The sequence below is a fragment of the Crinia signifera genome, chromosome 1, assembly GCF_055691185.1.
Source record: "Crinia signifera chromosome 1, ASM5569118v1, whole genome shotgun sequence".
Taxonomy (NCBI): Eukaryota; Metazoa; Chordata; class Amphibia; order Anura; family Myobatrachidae; genus Crinia; species Crinia signifera.
The window spans coordinates 10,653,496-10,677,840 of record NC_139217.1 but is presented as its reverse complement, the minus strand read 5'-3'; the positions used below and the strand labels follow the sequence as shown (position 1 = coordinate 10,677,840).

The window sequence follows — 24,345 nt, the reverse complement described above, 5'->3', positions numbered from 1 at the left end:
TGCATAGAAGGTAGGACATTGTCTCTGTTATTTGTTAGCCTTGATGAAAATGCCCTAGTCGGCATTGAAACGTTGTTGATTTTTGCTACATTAAATATATTGGATTATCGTCAAGTCTTTGGAGTGCCACTCTGTTTTCGCTTGTATCTACCCACATTGACTACGGTCCTCCAGTCTGAGTGATCATAGAGAGTAGAATAGTGGTTGCAACAGAGCTATAGGTTCATCTCTCACTGTGTGACTGGTAGCGTTAACTGTCACTCCGGAGAGTGCTGCTGTATGATTGGCTAAGGTGAGTGTCTTCTCAGGTTGGTGCCGCCCCCATGTGATCGGCTGCGCAGTGAGGAGAGGAGACAACGAGGGCGCCATGGTAAGTGCTGGCAACCGGGTAGTGTGTGAGGGGAAGCCACCGGGATGATGTGTTCTCTGTATGCCGGCAGCAGCAGGGTCACACCGCACGGCTCCGGGTCTCCGTTATTAATGCACTGTGTGTAATACTTCCGGTATAACTGCCTGAAGCCATTCCTCTCCCTTCCTGTATCCCGTACTGACCCTCTACACCCCCATACTGACCCCATATATCCTATACTGACCCTCTACACCCCTATACTGACCCCATATATCCTATACTGACCCGCTACCCCCGTACTGACCCCATATATCCTATACTGACCCTCTACACCCCCTTACTGACCCCATATATCCTATACTGACCCTCTACACCCCCTTACTGACCCCATATATCCTATACTAACCCTGTACACCCCCTTACTGACCCGCTACCCGCCGTACTGACCCCATATATCCTATACTGACCCTCTACACCCCTATACTGACCCCATATATCCTATACTGACCCTATACACCCCCATACTGACCCCATATATCCTATACTGACCCTCTACACCCCCTTACTGACCCCATATATCCTATACTGACCCTCTACACCCCCTTACTGACCCCATATATCCTATACTGACCCTCTACACCCCCTTACTGACCCGCTACCCGCCGTACTGACCCCATGTATCCTATACTGACCCGCTACCCGCCGTACTGACCCCATATTTCCTATACTGACCCGCTACCCCCTGTACTGACCCAATATATCCTATACTGACCCTCTACACCCCCTTACTGACCTGCTACCCCCCGTACTGACCCCATATATCCTATACTGACCCTCTACACCCCCATACTGACCCCATATATCCTATACTGACCCCATATATCCTATTCTGACCCTCTACACCCCCATACTGACCCCATATATCCGATACTGACCCTCTACACCCCCACACTGACCCGCTACCCCCCGTACTGACCCCATATATCCTATACTGACCCCATATATCCTATACTGACCCTCTAAAACCCATACTGACCCGCTACCCCCCGTACTGACCCCATATATCCTATACTGACCCTCTACACCCCCATACTGACCCGCTACCCCCTGTACTGACCCCATATATCCGATACTGACCCCATACATCCCCATACTGACCCCATATATCCTATACTGACCCCATATATCCTATACTGACCCTCTACACCCCCATACTGACCCGCTACCCCCCGTACTGACCCCATATATCCTATACTGACCCGCTAACCCCCGTGCTGACCCCATATATTCTATACTGACCCCATATATTCTATACTGACCCACTACACTCCCGGCCTTACTGACCTCATATATCCTATACTGACCCTCTACACCCCCATACTGACCTGCTACACCCGTACTGACCCCATATATCCTATACTGACCCTCTACACCCCCATACTGACCCGCTAGCCCCCGTACTGACCCCATATATCCTATACTGACCATCTACACCCCCATAGTGACCCGCTACCCCCTGTACTGACCCCATATATCCTAAACTAACCCACTACACCCCCATACTGACCCCATATATCTTATACTGACCCGCTACACCCCCTTACTGACCCCATATATCCTATACTGACACTCTACACCCCCTTACTGACCCTATATATCCTATACTGACACTCTACAACCCCATACTGACCCCATATATCCTATTCTGACCCACTACACCCTATACTGACCCGCTACACCCCTTACTGACCTAATATATCCTATACTGACCCGCTACACCCCCATACTGACCCCATATATCCTATACTGACCCGCTACCCCCGTACTGACCCCATATATCCTATACTAACCCCATATATCCTATACTGACCTGCTACTCCCCGTACTGATTCCATATATCCTATACTGACCCACTACACCTCCTTACTGACCCTCTACACCCCATACTGACCCGTTACACCCCCTTACTGACCCCATATATCCTATACTGACCCACTACCCCCGTACTGACCCCATATATCCTATACTAACCCCATATATCCTATACTGACCCGCTACCCCCCGTACTGATTCCATATATCCTATACTGACACACTACACCTCCTTACTGACCCTCTACACCCCATACTGACCCGCTACACCCCTTACTGACCTAATATATCCTATACTGACCCGTTACACCCCCTTACTGACCCCATATATCCTATACTGACCCACTACACCCCCATACTGACCCGCTACACCCCCTTACTGACCCCATATATCCTATACTTACCCTCTATACCCCATACTGACCCGCTACACCCCCTTACTGATCCCATATATCCTATACTGACCCACTACACCCCCATACTGACCCATTAAACCCCCTTACTGACCCCATATATCCTATACTGACCCTCTACACCCCATACTAACCCGCTGCACCCCCTTACTGACCCCTTATATCCCATACTGACCCTCTACACCCCCATACTGACCCGCTACACCCCCTTACTGACCCCATATATCATATACTGACCCTCTACACCCCCATACTGACCCCGTATATCCTATACTGACCCTCTACACCCCCTAATATCCTAATATCCTATACTGACCCTCTACACCCCATACTGAACTGCTACACCCCCATACTGCCCCCATATATCCTGAACTGACCCACTACACCCCCATACTGAACAGCTCCACCCCCTTACTTACCCCATATATCCCATACTGACCCCCAACCCACGTACTGACCCCATTTTCCTATACTGACTCACTACACCCCTTACTGACCCCATATATCCTATACTGACCCACTACACCCCATTCTGACCCGCTACCCCCCCTTACTGACCCCATATATCCTATACTGACCCACTACACCCCATACTGACCCACTACACCCACTTACTGACCCCATATATCCTATACTGACCCTCTACACCCCATACTGACCTGCTAAACCCCCTTACTGACCCCATATATCCCATACTGACCCCATATATCCTATACTGACCCACTACACCCTTACTGACCCCATTTATCCTATACTGACCCACTACACCCCATTCTGACCTGCTACACCCCCTTACTGACCCCATATATCCTATACTAACCCACTACACCCCCTTACTGACCCCATATATCCCATACTGACCCTCTACACCCCATACTGACCCGTTACAACCCCTTACTGACCCGTTATATCCTATACTGACCCCATATATCCTATACTGACCCTCTACACCCCCATTCAGACCCGCTACACCACCTTACTGACCCCTTATATCCTATACTGACCCACTACACCCAATACTGAACCGCTACACCCCCATACTGACCCCATATATCCTATACTGAGCCGCTACACCCCTTAATGACCCCATATATCCTATTCTGACCACTACACCCCATACTGACCCGTTACACCCCCCTTACTGACCCCATATATCTCATACTGACCCGCTACTTCTCTAACTGACCCCATATATCCTATACTGACCCACTACACCCCCATACTGACTCCATATATCCTATACTGACCCTCTACACCCCCATACTGACCCGCTACACCCCCTCACTGACCCTGTAAATCCTATACTGACCCTCTACACCCCATACTTTCCCTCTACACCCCCTTACTGACCCCATGTATCCTATACTGACTCGCTACACCCCCTTACTGACCCTATATATCCTATACTGACCCACTACACCCCCATACTGACCTGCTACACCCCCTTAATGACCCCATATATCCTATACTGACCCTCTACACCCCCATACTGACCCCATATATCCTATACTCACCCTCTACACCCTTATTCTGATCCGCTACACCCCCTTACTGACCCCATATATCCTATACTGACCCGCTACACCACCTCACTGACCCCATATATCCTATACTGACCCACTACACCCCATACTGACCCGCTACACCCCCTTACTGACCCCATATATCCTATACTAGGTATGGCCATCGACGATTCGGAATCATCGATGGTTCATGGCCGATGTGGAATACTTTTGCCATTCGATTTGGGAGAAACAGATGGTTTCCCTCCGTCGATGGAACAGCAAAACGATGTCTTGCTTTTTTTTCCCAAAGTGCCGGGACACGGTAGATACTAAATTGTAGTGGGCTAAAGGACCTTCCATACCCAGGGAGAATGGCCGGGGGGCTTGCTCCCTCACTATCCACGCCACAATTGGTAGCCTTTAGTAACCAGGTGGCTAGCGGAGCGGAGCGAGCCACCTTGCCCGAAGCGCGGTGAGCGTCAGTTTGGGACCCTTCTTCCGCCCTTGCTCCTCCTCTCTCCACCCCCTCTCCTCCCCGAGTTTCTTTAGCCCACTACAATTTAGACCTAACCGCTGGGACACTGAGCATAGCTCGCCCCTGACAACCGCAAAGCCTCTACAGCAGCGGTGGGGAGCCTCCAGCCCGCGAGCCGTATACGGCCCCTGGAGCCGGTCTTAGTGGCCAGCCCACCCGCCCGACGTCTGTACGAGTCAAGTACAGGGGAAATCTTGAGAGCTACCGACCTCTCGCGATATTTCCCTGTATGAGACTCCCTGCACAGCCGCCGGACCACACAGACCGGCGACTTGTAACCTGTGGCAGCTGTCGGAGCGTGGGACGGCTGCCGCAGGACGTTTTTTAAGGTTTTTTTTTTTTTTTATGGCACCCAAGGCATTATGCCTCAATGCAAACGGCCCATGGACCCCAAAAGGTTCCCCACCCCTGCTCTACACTCCCATACTGACCAGCTACCCCCCGTACTGACACAATATATCCTATACTGACCCTCTACACCCCCATACTGACCCGCTACCCTCCGTACTGACCCCATATATCCTATACTGACCCTCTACACCCCCATACTGACCCGTTACCCCCTGTACTGACCCCATATATCCCATACTGACCCTCTACACCTCCATACTGACCCGCTTCTCACTGTATTGACCCCATATATCCTGTACTGACCCCATATATCCTATACTGACCTGCTACCCTCCGTACTGACTCCATATATCCTATACTGACCCTATATATCCTATACTGACCCTCTACACCCCCATACTGACCCGCTACCCCCCGTACTGACCCCATATATCCTATACTGACCCTCTACACCTCCATACTGACCCGCTACCCCCTGTACTGACCCCATATATCCTATACTGACCCGCTACCCCCGTACTGACCCCATAAATCCTATACTGACCCTCTACACCTCCATACTGACCCGCTACCCCCATACTGACCCCATATATCCTATACTGAGCCGCTACCCTCTGTACTTACCCCATATGTCCTATACTGACCCTCTACACCCCCATACTGACCTGCTACACCCCTTACTGACCCCATTTATACCTTTCTGACCCCATACTGACCTGCTACACCCCCTTACTGACCCCATACCGACCCGCTACACCCCTTACTGACCCCATATATCCCATACTGACCCGCTACTCCCCATACTGACCCCAAATATCCCATACTGACCCGGTAATCCCCCTTACTGACCCCAAATATCCCATACTAATCCGCTAAACCCCTTACTGACCCCATATATCCCATACTGACCCATACCGACACGCCACACCCCATACTGACCCCAAATATCGCATACTGACCCGGTAATCCCCCTTACTGACTCCATATATCCCATACTGACCCGCTACACCCCATACTGACCCCAAATATCCCATACTGACCCGGTACTCCCCCTTACTGACCCCAAATATCCCATACTGACCCATACCGACACACCACACCCCATACTGACTCCAAATATCGCATACTGACCCGGTAATCCCCCTTACTGACCCCAAATATCCCATAATGATCCACTACACCCCCTTACTGACGCCAAATATCTCATACTGACCCGGTACTCCCCCTTACTGACTCCATATATCCCATACTCACCCGCTATGCTCCCATACTGACCCGGTAATCCCCCTTAATGATCTGTTACACCCCCTTACTGACCCCAAATATCTCATACTGACAACTACACCCCTTACTGACCCTCTACACCTCTATTAAATTGCACCCCCATACTGACCTCATATCCCATACTGACCCACTACACCCCTTACTGACCCCATATGGTGTTCATTCTCGCACCTGCCATATTTAAAAACCCATGGAGTTCCTCTTCCCTGCCTGGGGTGTCGCTGTCTGCTGTGGTGTTTCTAGCACAGATCTGGTTTGCATATCAGTGCTGATATACAGACCACACTGTGCTAGAAGCACTACAGCAAACAGCAACACCTCAGGCAGGGAAGAGGAACTGCATGAGTTTTCAAATATAGCGGGTGCTAGAATGAACACTACCCATATATCCCATACTGCCCCCATATATCCCATACTGCCCCCATATATCCCATAGGGCGGTTTCACACACTCCGGCTCCTGCCGGACAGCAAAATCCCGCACGGCCAGGAAGCCGTGCCGTGCACATTAGTTGTGACTGGACACTATTGTGTCCATTCACACGGGACGGCCACGGCCCGGCCGTCCGGTTGCAGCCGGATCCCGCCACTGGAAGGGATGGCTGCCGAGCTATGACCATCCCCTCCATTCTAAACTGATGTGTGCAGCACGGCTTCCTGGCTGTGCTGGATTTCGCCGCCCGGCAGGAGCCGGAGTGTGTGAAATAGCCCTTACTCACCCACTACATCCCTTTACTTAGAAACATAGAATTTGACGGCAGATAAGAACCACTTGGTCCATCTAGTCTGCCCCTTTTTTAAACAGGTTACCTCAAACCATATTTGATGCTTATTTCTTTGTAAGGATATCAGCTATCAACAATAAAAGGTCTGCTATCAACAATAAAACCAGAGCCTTTAAATTCTATAAAAATAACTTGAATGAGGAGGCGTTCGCAAAATACAAAGAATCAAACAAAACTTGTAAAGGGGTAATCAAAGCAGCTAAAATATTATATGAAGAGTGCATAGCGACTGAAAGCAAAACCAACCCAAAGAAGTTTTTTAAATACATAAATATTAAACGTTTAATTAAGGAAAACATAGGCCCACTAACTGATACTAGTGGAAAAAGTGTTACTGAGGACAAGGGAAAAGCAAAACTGTTAAATGAGTTCTTCTCATCAGTATTTACTAAGAGAGAGCAGACTGTGGAACGAACATTTACCACAAACGGGACAAATAAGCCAGATCTCATTGTGGATTTCACGCCGAAGGAAAGAATACTGAGGCTAAGCAAACTCAAAACAAATAAATCACCAGGGCCAGATGGGATTCATCCGAGGGTATTAATGGAATTAAGGGATGAACTAGCTACCCCCCTACATTATATCTTTAGCAAGTCACTATCGTCAGGTATAGTACCAAAAGATTGGAGAATAGCAGAGGTAGTGCCAATATTCAAAAAAGGAAGATCCCGCTAATTACAGACCCGTTAGTTTAACATCAATTGTGGGTAAACTATTTGAAGGATTTTTAAGGGATGGTATCCAGGAATATTTAGATCATCACCGTCTATTCAGTACTAACCAACATGGGTTCGTGAAAAATCGTTCATGCCAAACTAATCTACTAGGGTTCTATGAAGAAGTTAGCAAAAACCTCGATAATGGAAATGCTGTAGATGTGATTTTCCTAGATTTCACTAAAGCATTTGATACTGTCCCACACAAGAGATTGATTAATAAAATGGAGAACCTAGGATTGGGTGAAAATATCTGCAGATGGGTAGGGAATTGGCTATGTAATAGAGAACAAAGCGTGGTTGTGAATGGTGCCGTATCAGATATGATACCGGTACTAAGTGGAGTGCCCCAGGGTTCGGTTTTGGGGCCCATTTTGTTTAACATTTATATTAACGATATTGGAATAGAGTTACTCAGCAATGTATCCATCTTTGCGGACGATACAAAACTTAGCAAAGTCATCAAATCATCAGAAGATGTCACCATGCTTCAAAATGATCTTGCAATTCTAGATGAGTGGGCAAAAAAATGGAAGATGAGGTTCAATGTAGATAAATGTAAGGTTATGCACCTTGGGAGACACAACCAGTGTGCAAGTTACAACCTTAGCGGAGAGGAACTGGGTAATTCCATACTTGAAAAGGATCTAGGGGTCCAAATAGACAGCAAACTAGGATGTAGTGCCCATTGTAATGTAGCTACAAAAAAGGCCAACAAAATTCTGGCATGTATTAAGAGGGGAATGGAAACTACGGACTCGAGGGTAATTATGCCACTATATAAAGCATTGGTGAGACCTCACCTAGAGTACGGAGTACAGTTCTGGGCCCCACACTATAAAAAGGACATCATAGAATTAGAAAAAGTCCAAAGGCGAGCAACAAAGCTTATTAGTGGAATGGAGAATTTAAGCTACGGGGAGAGATTAAGCAATTTGGGACTATTTACATTAGAAAAGAGACGTTTAAGGGGGGACATGCTCAACATGTACAAGTATATCAAGGGCCAATATAAGGAACTGTCACACACCCTCTTTTCTACTAGAAAGGAATCTGTCACAAACTTGGGGTGCACTACCACTCGGGGATTGGCTAGACCTGACACAGGGGCGCGGAGTCTAACCGTGCCGGGGGTTTTCTGCCAGTGACCCCTCCAAGCGGGATATGGGCTTCTGCGGCACCCGACACGTCGGTCGCGGCCCCCTGGTCAGGTTCCCCGTATGAGTGGCGGTAGCTTGTGAAATATGGAATCGTGGTCGTCTAGCCGAGTTGGTATCAGTGCGGGCAAGTAGGAACACAAGGGAAAGGCAAAGGAGTATCCAAGGACAGGCCGGGTCATACACTGGAAGCACAGTTCGCGGTACACTGGGATAAGGCTGAAGAATAGTCAAACGGCAAGCTGGGTCATACACAGAGTCACTGGATACGGTACCAAAGGATCAGGCAGGAGAATAGTCAGGAACAAGCCGGGGTCAAATATGGTAATCAGGAAACTGGAAATATACTAAGCACAAGGACGCTGGAGCTGGTGTGAACCTATACTCTGGCAGCCTCTGTCTGCCAGAGACTGCCTTTTTATAGGAAGCACAGGGAGCTAATTACTCACAGGTACCCTAATCAATGAAGGCTGAGCATGGTCAGTTCACACTGAACTCTCCTGCAGGAGAGAGTTACCAGGTGTTGCAACTAATCAGCAGAGCTCAGATCACACAGACTTTCCTTGCAGCATGGAGCAGGCTGAACAGACAGGAGAAGCCACAAACCAGGTAAGAAACAATACAATAACTGAATGTTGTGACATTACCCTCCCCTCTAGGGGTGGGCTCCGAACACCCCACATGGATACTTTCAAGGTCGTCTGCGGTGCTTCGTCTTTTTGGAAGATCGTTTGGATTTGGTTGATTGGGATGTGGCCTTTGGTTCTACAAAACGGGCAGTAGAGAATATTGGACGTCCCAACAAAGCAGTGACATCATGATCTGAGCCACACTCTGAACTTGAATCCTTGTCCATGATCAGTGTAGGGAGTTCATGAGGATCCACCACCAACTTGGAAGAACCTACACATATAACTCCACCTCTTAAATTCAAGGAATCTGGTCTCAAAAATTTTTTTGGAGATGCTCTGGGAATTTTAGAATGTAGTCTAGATGACTCACCACTCTGACTGACCTCAGGTGCGGCAAGGATAGACCTCTCACCAGGAGTCTTGGGTCCAAATCTTTCAACCACAGCCCTGGAAAAAGAAATTAGGTCTTTTAGCCTGGGATCATGAGTCTCAATGAGTGGACTAACCCACTCCATAGCTTCTCCCTTGAATGACAACACTAAGTACTTGACAATGTTTGCCAAATTAACCCCAGAGGATGGATCAGAGTTCATAGCATCTAAATAATAGTCTGCTAGGGCTTGGAAATGGGTGAGATTTCCATCAAATTGGACGAACCGAGGCTCTTTAGATGGATCTAATTGAACTGGATTCCCCTGAAGAATGGACTGGGAGGACAGTTCGGGTAGGGTAGGGACTTCCAGCACGGCAGGTAAGTCTTCCTGAATGGCAGGCATTGGAACCTTAGAGACCCTGATGGTACTGGAGACAGGTCCAGAGGCTGCGGAGGAAGACCCGGAGACCTTGGAGGCAGGCCCGTAGGCCAAGGAGACTGGCCCGGAGGCCGCGGAGACTGGCCCGGAGGCCGCGGAGACTGGCCCGGAGGCCACGGAGACAGGCCCGGAGGCCACGGAGACAGGCCCGGAGGCCGTGGCACATAGGTCCTCATGCCCGGAGGCAAGGGCAGATGGGTCCTCATGCCCGAAGGCAAGGGCAGATGGATCTCTACTGGGAGTGACACACTCGGAACTCCCGTCTGGAGTGAAGGACTCGGAACCCCCATCTGGGGTGATTGGCTCGGAATCCCCTTCTGAGGTGATTAACTTGGAACCCCCATCTGGGGTGATTAACTGGGGACACCCTTCTTGGGTGCTTAACTCGGAACCCCCTCCTGGGGTAACGGACTCGGAACCCCCACCTGGGGTAACGGACTCGGAACCCCCACCTGGGGTGATAAACTCGGAATCCCCACTTGGGGTGATAGACTCGGAACCCCCACTTGGGGTGATAGACTCGGAACCCCCACTTGGGGTGATAGACTCGGAACCCCCACTTGGGGTGATAGACTCGGAACCCCCACTTGGGGTGATAGACTCGGAACCCCCACTTGGGGTGACATACAGAGCCCCTTCTTGAGGCAAAGTGCTCGGTGGCCCTACTTGGGAAGCCACACTCAGAGACTCCTCTTTGGGTGTGACGTCCAGAGGGTCCTTTTGGGGTGCAATACTCGGAGATTCCTCTTTGGGTAATGAATTCAGAAGCCCTTTTCGGGGTACCACCTTCAGAGACACCTCTTGGGATGCAGTGCTCAGGAAACCCACATGGGGCGCAATGCTCAGAGACCCTGTTTGGGGTGTGGTACTCTGAGACCCTGCTTGGAGCCTGACAGTCTGAGACCCCTCCTGATGCACGACACTCTGAACCCCTTTCTGTGGCTTGAAGCTTTGAGAACCCTCCTGGGAAATTACCCTCCGAGACCTCTTCTGAGGTGAAGTACTCTGTATCCCTTCTTGGGGCTCACTATTCTGAGATCCCTCTAGGAACTCGACGCTGTGAGGATCCACTTGGGGTGTAGTACTTTGATGCCCCTTCTGGAACACAACACTTGGAAACCCTTCTTGGGGCAAAATGCTTGGGAATACCCCCGTTGGGGTTGGAGACTTTGGGCAACTGGATGTTTGCAGACCCCCACTTGGGGCTGGGACCGACAGGATCTCCTCTTGTGGCTTGCCCAAAATTTTACTGTCTTTATGTAAAACGATCTTAGTTCTGGGACCCCAGTGATAACCACAGAACTTTTCCGGAGTGAGCATAGAAGCAGTACTCTTAATCCTGGCCTCACGGAGGGAACAATCCTGGATAAAATGGTTCTGGGCTCCACAATAGAAGCACAAGTTCAAGGACCTGCGCCGCTGGCGTTCCTCATCTGTCAGCGGAGGACGAGGCTGACTCAGGAACCTGTCCTTACAAGACACAGATGCATCTGCCGATGGGGTTCCTGGGCTGGAATCTAAGGGTCTAGCAGGTACCAAACCCATAGCGGAATCGCCAAGCAATTTAATGACAAGAGTGAGGATGTTGGCCAGCAGCCCCTGTAACTGCTGTATTAGCCGGCGAAGCACTCCAATAGTGCCTGGATCTGATATAGCAGGTGTTGGAGAGAGTGGAGCGAAGTCCATTTGCTGCTGCTGAGTCTGCAAGCTTTGCATAATCAGGGCTTGGTCCTGTTCTTGCTTGTTAACCCGGACCAGCAGGAGTTCCAGGAGTTCTTTCTGAGACAAACCACTAGCGGACTCCATATTCCAGTTGGGCCAGAGTATTCTGTCACAAACTTGGGGTGCACTACCACTCGGGGATTGGCTAGACCTGACACAGGGGCGCGGAGTCTAACCGTGCCGGGGGTTTTCTGCCAGTGACCCCTCCAAGCGGGATATGGGCTTCTGCGGCACCCGACACGTCGGTCGCGGCCCCCTGGTCAGGTTCCCCGTATGAGTGGCGGTAGCTTGTGAAATATGGAATCGTGGTCGTCTAGCCGAGTTGGTATCAGTGCGGGCAAGTAGGAACACAAGGGAAAGGCAAAGGAGTATCCAAGGACAGGCCGGGTCATACACTGGAAGCACAGTTCGCGGTACACTGGGATAAGGCTGAAGAATAGTCAAACGGCAAGCTGGGTCATACACAGAGTCACTGGATACGGTACCAAAGGATCAGGCAGGAGAATAGTCAGGAACAAGCCGGGGTCAAATATGGTAATCAGGAAACTGGAAATATACTAAGCACAAGGACGCTGGAGCTGGTGTGAACCTATACTCTGGCAGCCTCTGTCTGCCAGAGACTGCCTTTTTATAGGAAGCACAGGGAGCTAATTACTCACAGGTACCCTAATCAATAAAGGCTGAGCATGGTCAGTTCACACTGAACTCTCCTGCAGGAGAGAGTTACCAGGTGTTGCAACTAATCAGCAGAGCTCAGATCACACAGACTTTCCTTGCAGCATGGAGCAGGCTGAACAGACAGGAGAAGCCACAAACCAGGTAAGAAACAATACAATAACTGAATGTTGTGACAGAATCTAGGACGCGAGGGCATGAGTATAGATTAGAAGAAAAAAGATTTCATTCAGCTAGTAGAAAGAATTTCTTTACGGTCAGAACAGTCAAACTCTGGAACTCTCTTCCCAGAGAGGTGGTAACGGCTGGCTCATTAAATGCGTTCAAGACAAAGTTGGACAAACATTTACTGGAGAAAAACATCCATGGGTACAAATAAGAAATATAATTTATCTGTAAAATACCAGAACCTACCAAATCAGCAATGGATATCTATACCAGGTTGAACTAGATGGACGCAAGTCTTTTTTCAGCCTTACCTACTATGTAACTATGTAACTAATATGCCTATCCCAAAGCATGTTTAAATTGTGCTACTGTATTTGCCTCTACCACCTCTGATGGGAGGCTATTCCACTTATTCCACTAATCTTTCTGTGAAGTAATTCTTCCTCAGATTTCCCCTGAATCTTCCTCCCTCTAGTGTCAGTGCATGTCCTCGTGTTCTGCTGCTGCTCTTCCTGTGAAGAATGTCTCCCACCTGTACCTTCCTCCCTCTAGTGTCAGTGCATGTCCTCATGTTCTGCTGCTCCTCTTCCTGTGAGGAATGTCTTCCACCTGTACCTTCCTCCCTCTAGTGTCAGTGCATGTCCCCGTGTTCTGCTGCTCCTCTTCCTGTGACTAATGTCTCCCACCTGTACCTTCCTCCCTCTAGTGTCAGTGCATGTCCTCGTGTTCTGCTGCTCCTCTTCCTGTGAAGAATGTCTCCCACCTGTACCTTCCTCCCTCTAGTGTCAGTGCATGTCCTCGTGTTCTGCTGCTCCTCTTCCTGTGACTAATGTCTCCCACCTGTACCTTCCTCCCTCTAGTGTCAGTGCATGTCCCCGCTCCTCTTCCTGTGACTAATGTCTCCCACCTGTACCTTCCTCCCTCTAGTTTCAGTGCATGCCCTCGTGTTCTGTTACTCCTCTTCCTGTGAAGAATGTCTCCCACCTGTACCTTCCTCCCTCTAGTTTCAGTGCATGTCCTTGTGTTCTGTTGCTCCTCTTCCTGTGAAGAATGTCTCCCACCTGTACCTTGTTAAAGCCTTTGATATATGTGAAAGTTTCTATCATGTCCCCCCTTTCCCTTCTCTGCTCTAAACTATACATATTAAGATCTTTTAGTCTTTCCTGGTACGTTGTGTGATGTAGGTCATGCACCATTTTAGTTGCCCTTCTTTGTACAGTCTCAAATGCAGGGGTGTCCAAACATTTGCGACGGGGGCCAGATTTGGTGAGGTGGCAATGTGTGGGGGCCGACCATTCAGCCCGACATTTTTTGAATCATAAATCACATAAGAATGGTCCTTCACTCTGCCCCCATTCACTTTATGTCCCCCAGTGTGCCCCCATTCACAGTATGTCCCCTAGCCTGCCCCGTCACTGTATATTCCGCTGCCTCCCCCCATTCGCTGTATGTCCTCCACTCTGCCACCTTCACATTATATTGCCTTGCCTGACCATCCTTCTCTGTATGTCCCCCAGCCTGCCCCTCCTTCACTGTATGTTCCCCACTTTGCACCCATTTACTCTGTCCCGTAGCTTGCCCCCCCCCCCTTCTCTGAATGTTCAGGAGTTGGATGCACACTCACCCGAAAGCCACCAAACACATCTCACTGTGGCGGCCGGCACCTCCTCACTGCTGCAGACAGCAAGCTAAAGGCATGCTCACCGGGACCCCACCTTACGGTCCTGTGCATCCTGCATCTGTTGCTCCGCCCACTTCTGGCTGGAGGCTGCGGGCCACTTGAAATGATGGCACGGGCCGCAATTGGCCCCTGGGCCTGACTTTGGACATGCCTGCTCTAATGTCTTTATATCCTTCTGGAGATATGGCCTCCAGAACTGAACACAATACTCTAGATGAGGTCGTACCAATGACCTATACAATGGCATTATTACTTCTTGCTTCCTACTGCTGATACCTCTCCCTATGCAACCAAGCATCTGACTTGCCTTCCTCATTGCTTTGTTACATTGCCTATCTGCCTTTAATTCCCCAGAAATAGTGACACCTAGATCCCTCTCTTCCTCAGTAGTTTCCATTATAGTGCCATTTATACTATATTTAGTCTTTGGATTTTTGAGACCCAAGTGCATGATTTTGCATTTTTTGGAATTAAACTGTAGTTTTTATGCTCTTGACCATTCCTCTAATCTACCTAGATCATCAATCATTTGTTTTATCCCTCCTGGTGTGTCTACCCTGTTGCATACCTTTTTGTGTCATCTGCAAAAAGGCACATTTTACCCTTAATTCCATTTGCAATATCACCAACAAAGATATTAAAAAGCACTGGTCCAAGTACAGATCCCTGGGGTACCCACTTGTAACCAGTGTTCCCTCTAAGCTGTGCGCGTGTGTGCGTGCACACAACTCGACGAGCGAGCGCACAGACATTACAACAGAGCGCACAAAGCAGCAGTGGTCCCTTTTTGCAGTTGTGGACTCAATTAATGTGTGTACATTGTGTGCTGTGTTTTGAATGTTTAAATGTTAAATATCATTTTGAAGTAAAGGTAACACAAATGCTGAACATCATTTTCCAGTTATATATAAGTGACGCACAAAAATTTAAATTTCCTTCCAAAGTTGCACAGTCAAAATCTTTTGCCGCACACAGCCTTCGTAAAATTAGAGGGAACATTGCTTGTAACCTTTCCCTCCTTTGACTGTACTCCGTTTACTACAACTCTCTGTTTTCTGTCCTGCAACCACGCTCTTATCCATTCAACTATCTTAGAATCCAATCCCAAGCTTTCAAGTTTATTTAACAGTCTGCGATGTGGGACAGTGTCAAAAGCCTTACTAAAGTCTAGATAAGCTACATCTACAGCCCCACCTTGATTTATTACTTTAGTCACCCAGTCAAAAAGTCAATAAGATTTGTTTGACATGATCTTCCCCCAGTAAACCCATGCTGTTTTGGATCCTGTAAATTGCTGGTTTTGAGATATTCTACAATTCTTTGTTTTAAGAGTGTTTCCATCAATTTACCTACTACTGATGTTGACTCCCTCAGTTTTCTGACTATACTTGCAACTTACTGACCCCATGTATCCCATACTGATCTGCTACACCCCCTAACTGACCCCATATATCCCTTACTGACCCCATAACAACCCTTGACACCCCCTTACTGACCCCATATCTCCCATACTGACCCGCTTCACCCCTTAACTGACCCCATATACCCCATAACAACCCGTGACACCCCCCTTACTGACCCCATATATCCCATACTGACCTGCTACACCCTCTAACTGACCCCATAGTGACCTGCTACACCCCCATACTGACCCTCTATACCCCTTACTAACCCCATATATCCCATACTGACCCTGCTATACCCCCAATAACCTGCTTATACACCATCACACCCCTCCCTACTGCACCATCTACTGACCCCATTACAGCCCCAACTGACCCTGCTATACCCCAATAACCTGCTTATAAACCATCACACCCCTAGTTTCTGCTCCATCTACTGACCCCATTACAGCCCCAATAACCTGCTTATAAACCATCACACCCCTCCTTACTGCACCATCTACTGACCCCATTACAGCCCCCACTGACCCTGCTATACCCCAATATCCTGCTTATAAACCATCACACCCCTCCTTACTGCACCATCTACTGACCCCATTACATTCCCAACTGACCCTGCTATACCCCCAATAACCTGCTTATACACCATCACACCCCTCCCTACTGCACCATCTACTGACCCCATTACATTCCCAACTGACCCTGCTATACCCCAATATCCTGCTTATAAACCATCACACCCCTCCTTACTGCACCATCTACTGACCCCATTACATTCCCAACTGGCCCTGCTATACCCCAATATCCTGCTTATAAACCATCACACCCCTCCTTACTGCACCATCTACTGACCCCATTACATTCCCAACTGACCCTGCTATACCCCCAATAACCTGCTTATACACCATCACACCCCTCCCTACTGCACCATCTACTGACCCCATTACATTCCCAACTGACCCTGCTATACCCCAATATCCTGCTTATACACCATCACACCCCTCCTTACTGCACCATCTACTGACCCCATTACAGCCCCAACTGGCCCTGCTATACCCCAATATCCTGCTTATAAACCATCACACCCCTCCTTACTGCACCATCTACTGACCCCATTACATTCCCAACTGACCCTGCTATACCCCCAATAACCTGCTTATACACCATCACACCCCTCCCTACTGCACCATCTACTGACCCCATTACATTCCCAACTGACCCTGCTATACCCCCAATAACCTGCTTATACATCATCACACCCCTCCCTACTGCACCATCTACTGACCCCATTACATTCCCAACTGACCCTGCTATACCCCAATATCCTGCTTATACACCATCACACCCCTCCTTACTGCACCATCTACTGACCCCATTACAGCCCCAACTGGCCCTGCTATACCCCAATATCCTGCTTATAAACCATCACACCCCTCCCTACTGCACCATCTACTGACCCCATTACATTCCCAACTGACCCTGCTATACCCCCAATAACCTGCTTATTAACCATCACACCCCTCCCTACTGCACCATCTACTGACCCCATTACATTCCCAACTGGCCCTGCTATACCCCAATATCCTGCTTATAAACCATCACACCCCTCCTTACTGCACCATCTACTGACCCCATTACAGCCCCAACTGACCCTGCTATACCCCCAATAACCTGCTTATACACCATCCCACCCCTCCCTACTCCACCATCTACTGACCTCATTACAGCCCCACTGACCCTGCTATACCCCAATAACCTGCTTATACACCATCACACCCCTCCCTACTGCACCATCTACTGACCCCATTACAGCCCCAACTGACCCTGCTATACCCCCAATAACCTGCTTATACACCATCACACCCCTCCCTACTCCACAATCTACTGACCCCATTACAGCCCCCACTGTCCCTGCTATACCCCCAATAACCTGCTTATAAACCATCACACCCTCCTTACTGCACCATCTACTGACCCCATTACAGCCCCCACTGACCCTGCTATACCCCCAATAACCTGCTTATAAACCATCACACCCCTCCCTACTGCACCATCTACTGACCCCATTACAGCCCCAACTGACCCTGCTATACCCCCAATAACCTGCTTATAAACCATCACACCCCTCCTTACTGCACCATCTACTGACCCCATTACATTCCCAACTGACCCTGCTATACCCCCAATAACCTGCTTATAAACCATCACACCCCTCCATACTGCACAATCACACTCTCTACACTACAACCCCAACTGGCCCACTAACTACTATTTATTATTACCAGTTATTTTTATTGCACACACACATTCCGCAGCGCTGTGCAGAGATTATTACCGGTTATTATGTAGCGCACACATATTCCATAGCGCTGTACAGAGACTATTATTACCAGTTATTATATAGCGCACACATATTCCGCAGCGCTGTACAGAGAATATTATTACCAGTTATTTATATAGCACACACATATTCCGCAGCGCTGTACAGAGACTATTATTACCAGTTATTATATAGCGCACACATATTCTACAGCGCTGTACAGAGATTATTATTACCAGTTATTATATAGCGCACACATATTCCGCAGCGCTGTACAGAGAATATTATTACCAGTTATTATATAGTGCACACATATTCCACAGCGCTGTACAGAGACTATTATTACCAGTTATTATATAGCGCACACATATTCCACAGCGCTGTACAGGGAATATTATAACCAGTTATTATATAGCGCACACATATTCCACAGCGCTGTACAGAGTATATTATTACCAGCTATTATATAGCGCACACATATTCTGCAGCGCTGTATAGAGACTATTATTACCAGGTATTTATATAGCGCACACATATTCTGCAGCGCTGTGCAGAGAATATTATTACCAGTTATATTATATAGTTCACATATATTCCCCAGCACTGTACAGAGACTATTATCACCAGTTATTATATAGCGCATTCATATTCAGCAGCGCTGTACAGAGACTATTATTACCAGTTATTTATATAGCGCACACATATTCCGTAGCGCTGTACAGAGACTATTATTACCAGGTATTATATAGTGCATACATATTCTGCAGCGCTGTACAGAGACTATTATTACCAGTTATTTATATAGCGCACACATATTCTGCAGCGCTGTACAGAGAATATTATTACCAGTTATTATATAGCGCACACATATTCCGCAGCGCTGTACAGAGACTATTATATAGCGCACACATATTCTGCAGCGCTGTACAGAGACTATTATTACCAGTTATTATATAGCGCACACATATTCAGCAGCGCTGTACACAGAATATTTGCACACTCACATCAGTCTCTGCCCCAGCTTACAATCTGTATTCCCTACCACATGTACATGCACACACAGACATTCTAGGGTTAATTTTTTGGGGAGGCAATTAATCTACCAATATATTTTTGGAATGTGGGAGGAAACCCACGCAAGCACAGGGAGAATATACAAACTCCACACTGTTAGGGCCATAGTGGGATCGGAACCCATGACCTCAGCGCTCAGAACTCTAACCATTACACCATCCATACAGCCCCATCACTAGCTACTGACCACACTAGAACCCCAACTGACCTGCCATTGAGCCGCAGCCCACCCCACTGACTCTGTCCTTCACCAGGTTGTGCTGCACCTGCTGTTTGAGGATTCCACCGGCTATGCCCTATACAAAGTGAAGGATGTGGAGAGTGACATGCTGCTTACTGAGGTATACTATGCAGAGTTAGTGTGTGTGTATGTATATGTGTGTGTGTGTGTATATATATATTCCCAGAATGCGCCCTTCCTAAAATACAGGATAATAATTGTTTTATCCAACACCAAACAGAATTTACAATGCCGGTACAAAAGAGTAATTCTTTAACAATAAAAAAGCTTTAACGATGAAACGTTTTTTTATTAAAAGGTTGTCTTCTCAGTGAGGATGTTATATCAACGCGTTTCGTCAACAAATTGACTTCATCAGGGGCATTTTGACAGCAGCACAAAACATAGGAATTTCACACTGTAAATTACAATAGAACTGTGTCACATAATGATAAAAATACATAATAAAAATGCAAGACATGATGAGGATGGAGAACAGAATCAGAAAAGAGGGATGATGGAGATGTGATAGAACAAAGGTCAATCTTAATCATTTATTTTAGATGAGAGGTGCAATCAGTAAACGGAGATTGATTAGTTAATCAGAAGACCCGTGAAAAAGATCTAGACTTGTCTGTGAATATCCGATCACCAATTTTACGACCTATAAGGTCATCATACCCGATATAGGGTCCTTAAATGGGATACATATATAGCGGTCTGTTTCTTACAAGTTGAAGATATTTTCTACGATAGAATCTGAATAAAAGATAATATTCCATGTTGTAATCTGTCTGTACTTCCAAATGGAGAACAGAGGGATGAGGGGCTAATAGAGGTTACATACCATAAAATAATGCCATGAGTGAGTATTTAATGTGGAAATACAGTCCACTGATTATTCCCGTATGTAGCTTCTGAGGGAGATTGAATAACCTCAGCACCACAATTTGAGGAAGTGACACCAACAGATATTTTCTAAAAATATATAAATACAGAGAACTTCAATGAAAATACATCTATTTATCTATGTGACAGTGATTTAGCACCAATAGGAGTAGAACAGGATTACTTACAGATAGGTAGTCAAACCGGATGTGCTCTCCTGGATTCCAAACACTGAATGAAATCCTAGGACCAGTTGAGCTCTTATATAGGGGACTGCTGATTGCGTCACTTCCTGTTAGTCTGATTTCTATTAAGTGGAATATCGATATTAGTAACCTTTAAAAAGGTTGCTAATAGATGGGGAGGGCTTTGTCATATGTGCGCTATGCACTGGAGTGCTTTTATAGACTCCCGCTGTGTTCAGAAACATTGTGTGACTTATTTAACGCCGTGGAACGCATGGCTACAGCGTCATGCGTTCCAAACGGCGGCCATTTTACTTCCTGTATGCGCGTCTTTAGTTAGCAGACGTCAGGAGTACAGTGAGAGGTGCAGTCGTCGTGCTCGTCCTCTAGGTTGGAGGGGAACTTCTCCGTGTGATTTGAATTCCACAGTGTGTCAGTGCTTATTTAACAGATGGTCTTCCGGGTGTATGGAGCGCAAAATGCGTTCCATATTGCCTGTGTATATCTTACTTAGCTAACGTGTAATATATGTGACTGGCCTGATATATAATTATCTATCTGGCCATTATCTGAGTGGGCTCTTATATTTATTACCATACTTATGATTTGTGAGGTACATATAATAATGGTGATAAATTATATAGGAAATAAATAGGATATATATAAAATAAGGAATAAATGAAAAATATATATAATAAATTAATGTATATAATAAATTAATTATAATTGGATTAATTATATTAAAAATAAATATAGTGCATACGTGTGGTGACTTCATGTGTGTATGATATTAAGATGCATATACACATATGGCCTTATATTGATCCAACTACCCCCTTGCCGTACTTCACTGTCACATTTACAGATTTTTTTGAAATGGGGTCACAATTATTTGAAAAGTATTAACGCAGTTGTATTAAATCAATGGTAACCAATTCATTTTTCGGGATAAGATGTACATACATCATAAACTCATGACTTTCAGAATTTATCTGTAGTGGGGAATATCAAATATCAGAACCCAATGGGGTACATCAAATCTTAATTATACCTCAGTTCATATAAATATACACAAATTGATCCATGATACATTATACATTCCTTTCAATATATTTTTCAGCTAACAATATTTTCTTATAGCGAGGTGAATTTGCAAGCAATTAGATTAATATATATCATTAGTGTGATATTAATATATTGGTTTACCACAAAAAAAGATCTAAAGGAATGCCCTGAAAGGGTACAGTACTCAATAGGATTTTATGGTACAGGAGAAATTAAGATGGGAAGGGGTACATAGTGACCCTAATTAACTGGCCCCCAGGTAGAAGATAAAAGGAGTGGTATAGAAAAAAGGATGTTCTGTATCAGATTGAAAGATATACCACTATGTCCACTTCTTCATTCGGTCCTTTTAAAGACTAAGAATTCATGGTATAGAAAGAGTGATATAGAGGAAAAAAAAAAGGGTATTTCATATCAGATTTAAAGAAATGCCACTATGTCCACTCCTTCATTTAATCCTTTTGGAGACAGAGAGTTCATGGTATATATCCAGTAACTTTCTTTTTTGATAAGTTCCTTGTCCCTATTGCCTCCTCTGGGGTTAGCAGGCACTCGTTCTAAGATAGTGAATCTGAAGTTGTCCTTGGTTATGGTGGAGTTGTGTTTTTCAGCGTAGTGTCTTGGGACACTGTGTATCTTTACCTTGTTTTTAACATTTCTAATGTGCTCTTGGATACGCAGCTTGGTTTGTCTTATAGTTTTCCCAATGTAGTTTAGATTACAGCTACATGTAATCATGTACACCACGTGATCTGAGTTACAAGTTACAGCTTCTTTGATGTTGTAAATTTTTCCATTATCTAAGATGTGGTTGAATTGTTTTTTGTCCATATATTGGCAACAAATGCATTTTTTTTACACGGAGTGGTCCCTGGTTTTTTTGTCAAAAAATGTGTATTTTTAGGAACTGAAGTGATGACAGGTTTCAATTTGCTAGGTGCCAGAATTGATTTCAAGTTTTTTGCTCGACGAAACACAATTTGAGGTTTTGGAGGAAGATGTTGTCCCAATACCGGGTCACGCAAGAGGGTGTTCCAGTGATTTTCCAGGATATTCTTAATTAGGCGATTTTCACAATTAAATTGTGTAATGAATGGTCTACATTTAAATTCAATCTTAGGTTTTTCAGGTCTTTGTAGCAGGTTATTTCTTTCTTCATGGTTTGCCTTTATACGGGCTTCTTCGATCTGTTCTACATCATATCCTCTTTCTAAGAACCGATCTACTAAGAGTTGCGATTGGGACCAGTATTCGTTTTCATTGCTGCAATTTCGTTTTATCCTCAAGAACTGGGCAAATGGAACACCGTTCTTCCATGCTGGATAATGGCAGCTATTTGCCGGTATGTAACTATTGGCGTCTACCATTTTGAAGTGTGTTCGGGTGATTATTTCTCGGTTTGGTTTTCCTTCTAGTTCGAGGTCTAAGAACTCAATTTTGTTAGGATCAGACTTGTAGGTAAATTTTAAATTCAGATCGTTGTCGTGAATGTAGGAAATTAACTCTTTGATACTGGTTTCATCTCCCCGCCAGATGAATAAAAGGTCGTCAATGTATCTTTTGTATATTATTATCTTATCCTCAAAACGTGAACCATAGATATACTTCTCCTCCCAAGTTCTCATATGGAGGTTGGCATACGCCGGGGCAAATTTCGTCTCCATGGCCGTACCTTGTTGTTGGAGGTGATAATCATTGTTAAATTCGAAGAAATTGTGGTTGAGGATGAATTTGATACTATCAAAGAGAAATTTGGTTTCAGATTCGGATTTCTCTGGGTCACCTTGGAGAATTCTTTCCACTGACTGGAGGCCTTTAGTGTGGGGTATCGACGAGTATAGCCCTTGGACATCTACTGTTAACCAGCAATATTCCGCCGACCAAATCTTCCCTTTAAGTAACTTTAACACCGAGGTGCTGTCATTCAGATGGGAATCATTTTGTAGTACATATGGTTGTAACTTCAGATCTAGGTAGTGTGACAAATTTGAGGTCAGGGAGTCAATACCCGCAATTATTGGTCTCCCTGGTGGTTCGGACTGATTCTTGTGTACCTTTGGAATATGGTAAAAAATTGGCACAATCGGGTGTTTAATATTCATGTAGTCGAATTCCTCTCTACAGATGACCCCATTTTGTAAGCCCGATGTTAATAAATTTGTTAGTTCCGGCTGGAATTCTGAAGTGGGGTTAGATTCTAATTTTCCATATGTTGTTTCGTCAGTGAGGATTTTGTTGGCTTCTAACAGATAGTTGTTCCTGTCTTGTAAGACCACTGCTCCGCCTTTATCCGCAGATTTTATAATGATGTTTTCATCTTTCCCTAGTGTGCGTAGAGCTTTACTCTCTTGGGAATTGATGTTTCTTGAAAAATGTTTCTTTGCTTTGATGGTTCTGAAGTCCTCACTGACTGCCTCAAAGAATAGATCTAGGTGGCTGCCTCTGGATTCAACTGGGTAAAACTTGGATGGTGGGGCTACCAAAGGTTTATCTTTTATTGAAGTTGTTGGGTTTGGTTGATGTCTTAGAAAA

General features: G+C 46.3%; 1 protein-coding gene across 2 annotated transcripts in view; it reads left to right on the top strand.

Moving 5' to 3' along the window:
* The first annotated feature begins 326 nt into the window (after positions 1-326).
* The window catches only part of LOC146061037 (uncharacterized), a 139,926-nt gene continuing 115,907 nt past the window's right edge, over positions 327-24,345 (top strand). For both annotated transcript variants that reach the window (XM_083174441.1, XM_083174448.1), the window contains exons 1-2: positions 327-370; positions 19,710-19,796. In XM_083174441.1, the coding sequence (XP_083030567.1) occupies positions 368-370; positions 19,710-19,796 (90 nt within the window). In that variant the 5' untranslated portion in view covers positions 327-367. The remainder of the gene's footprint in view (positions 371-19,709; positions 19,797-24,345) is intronic.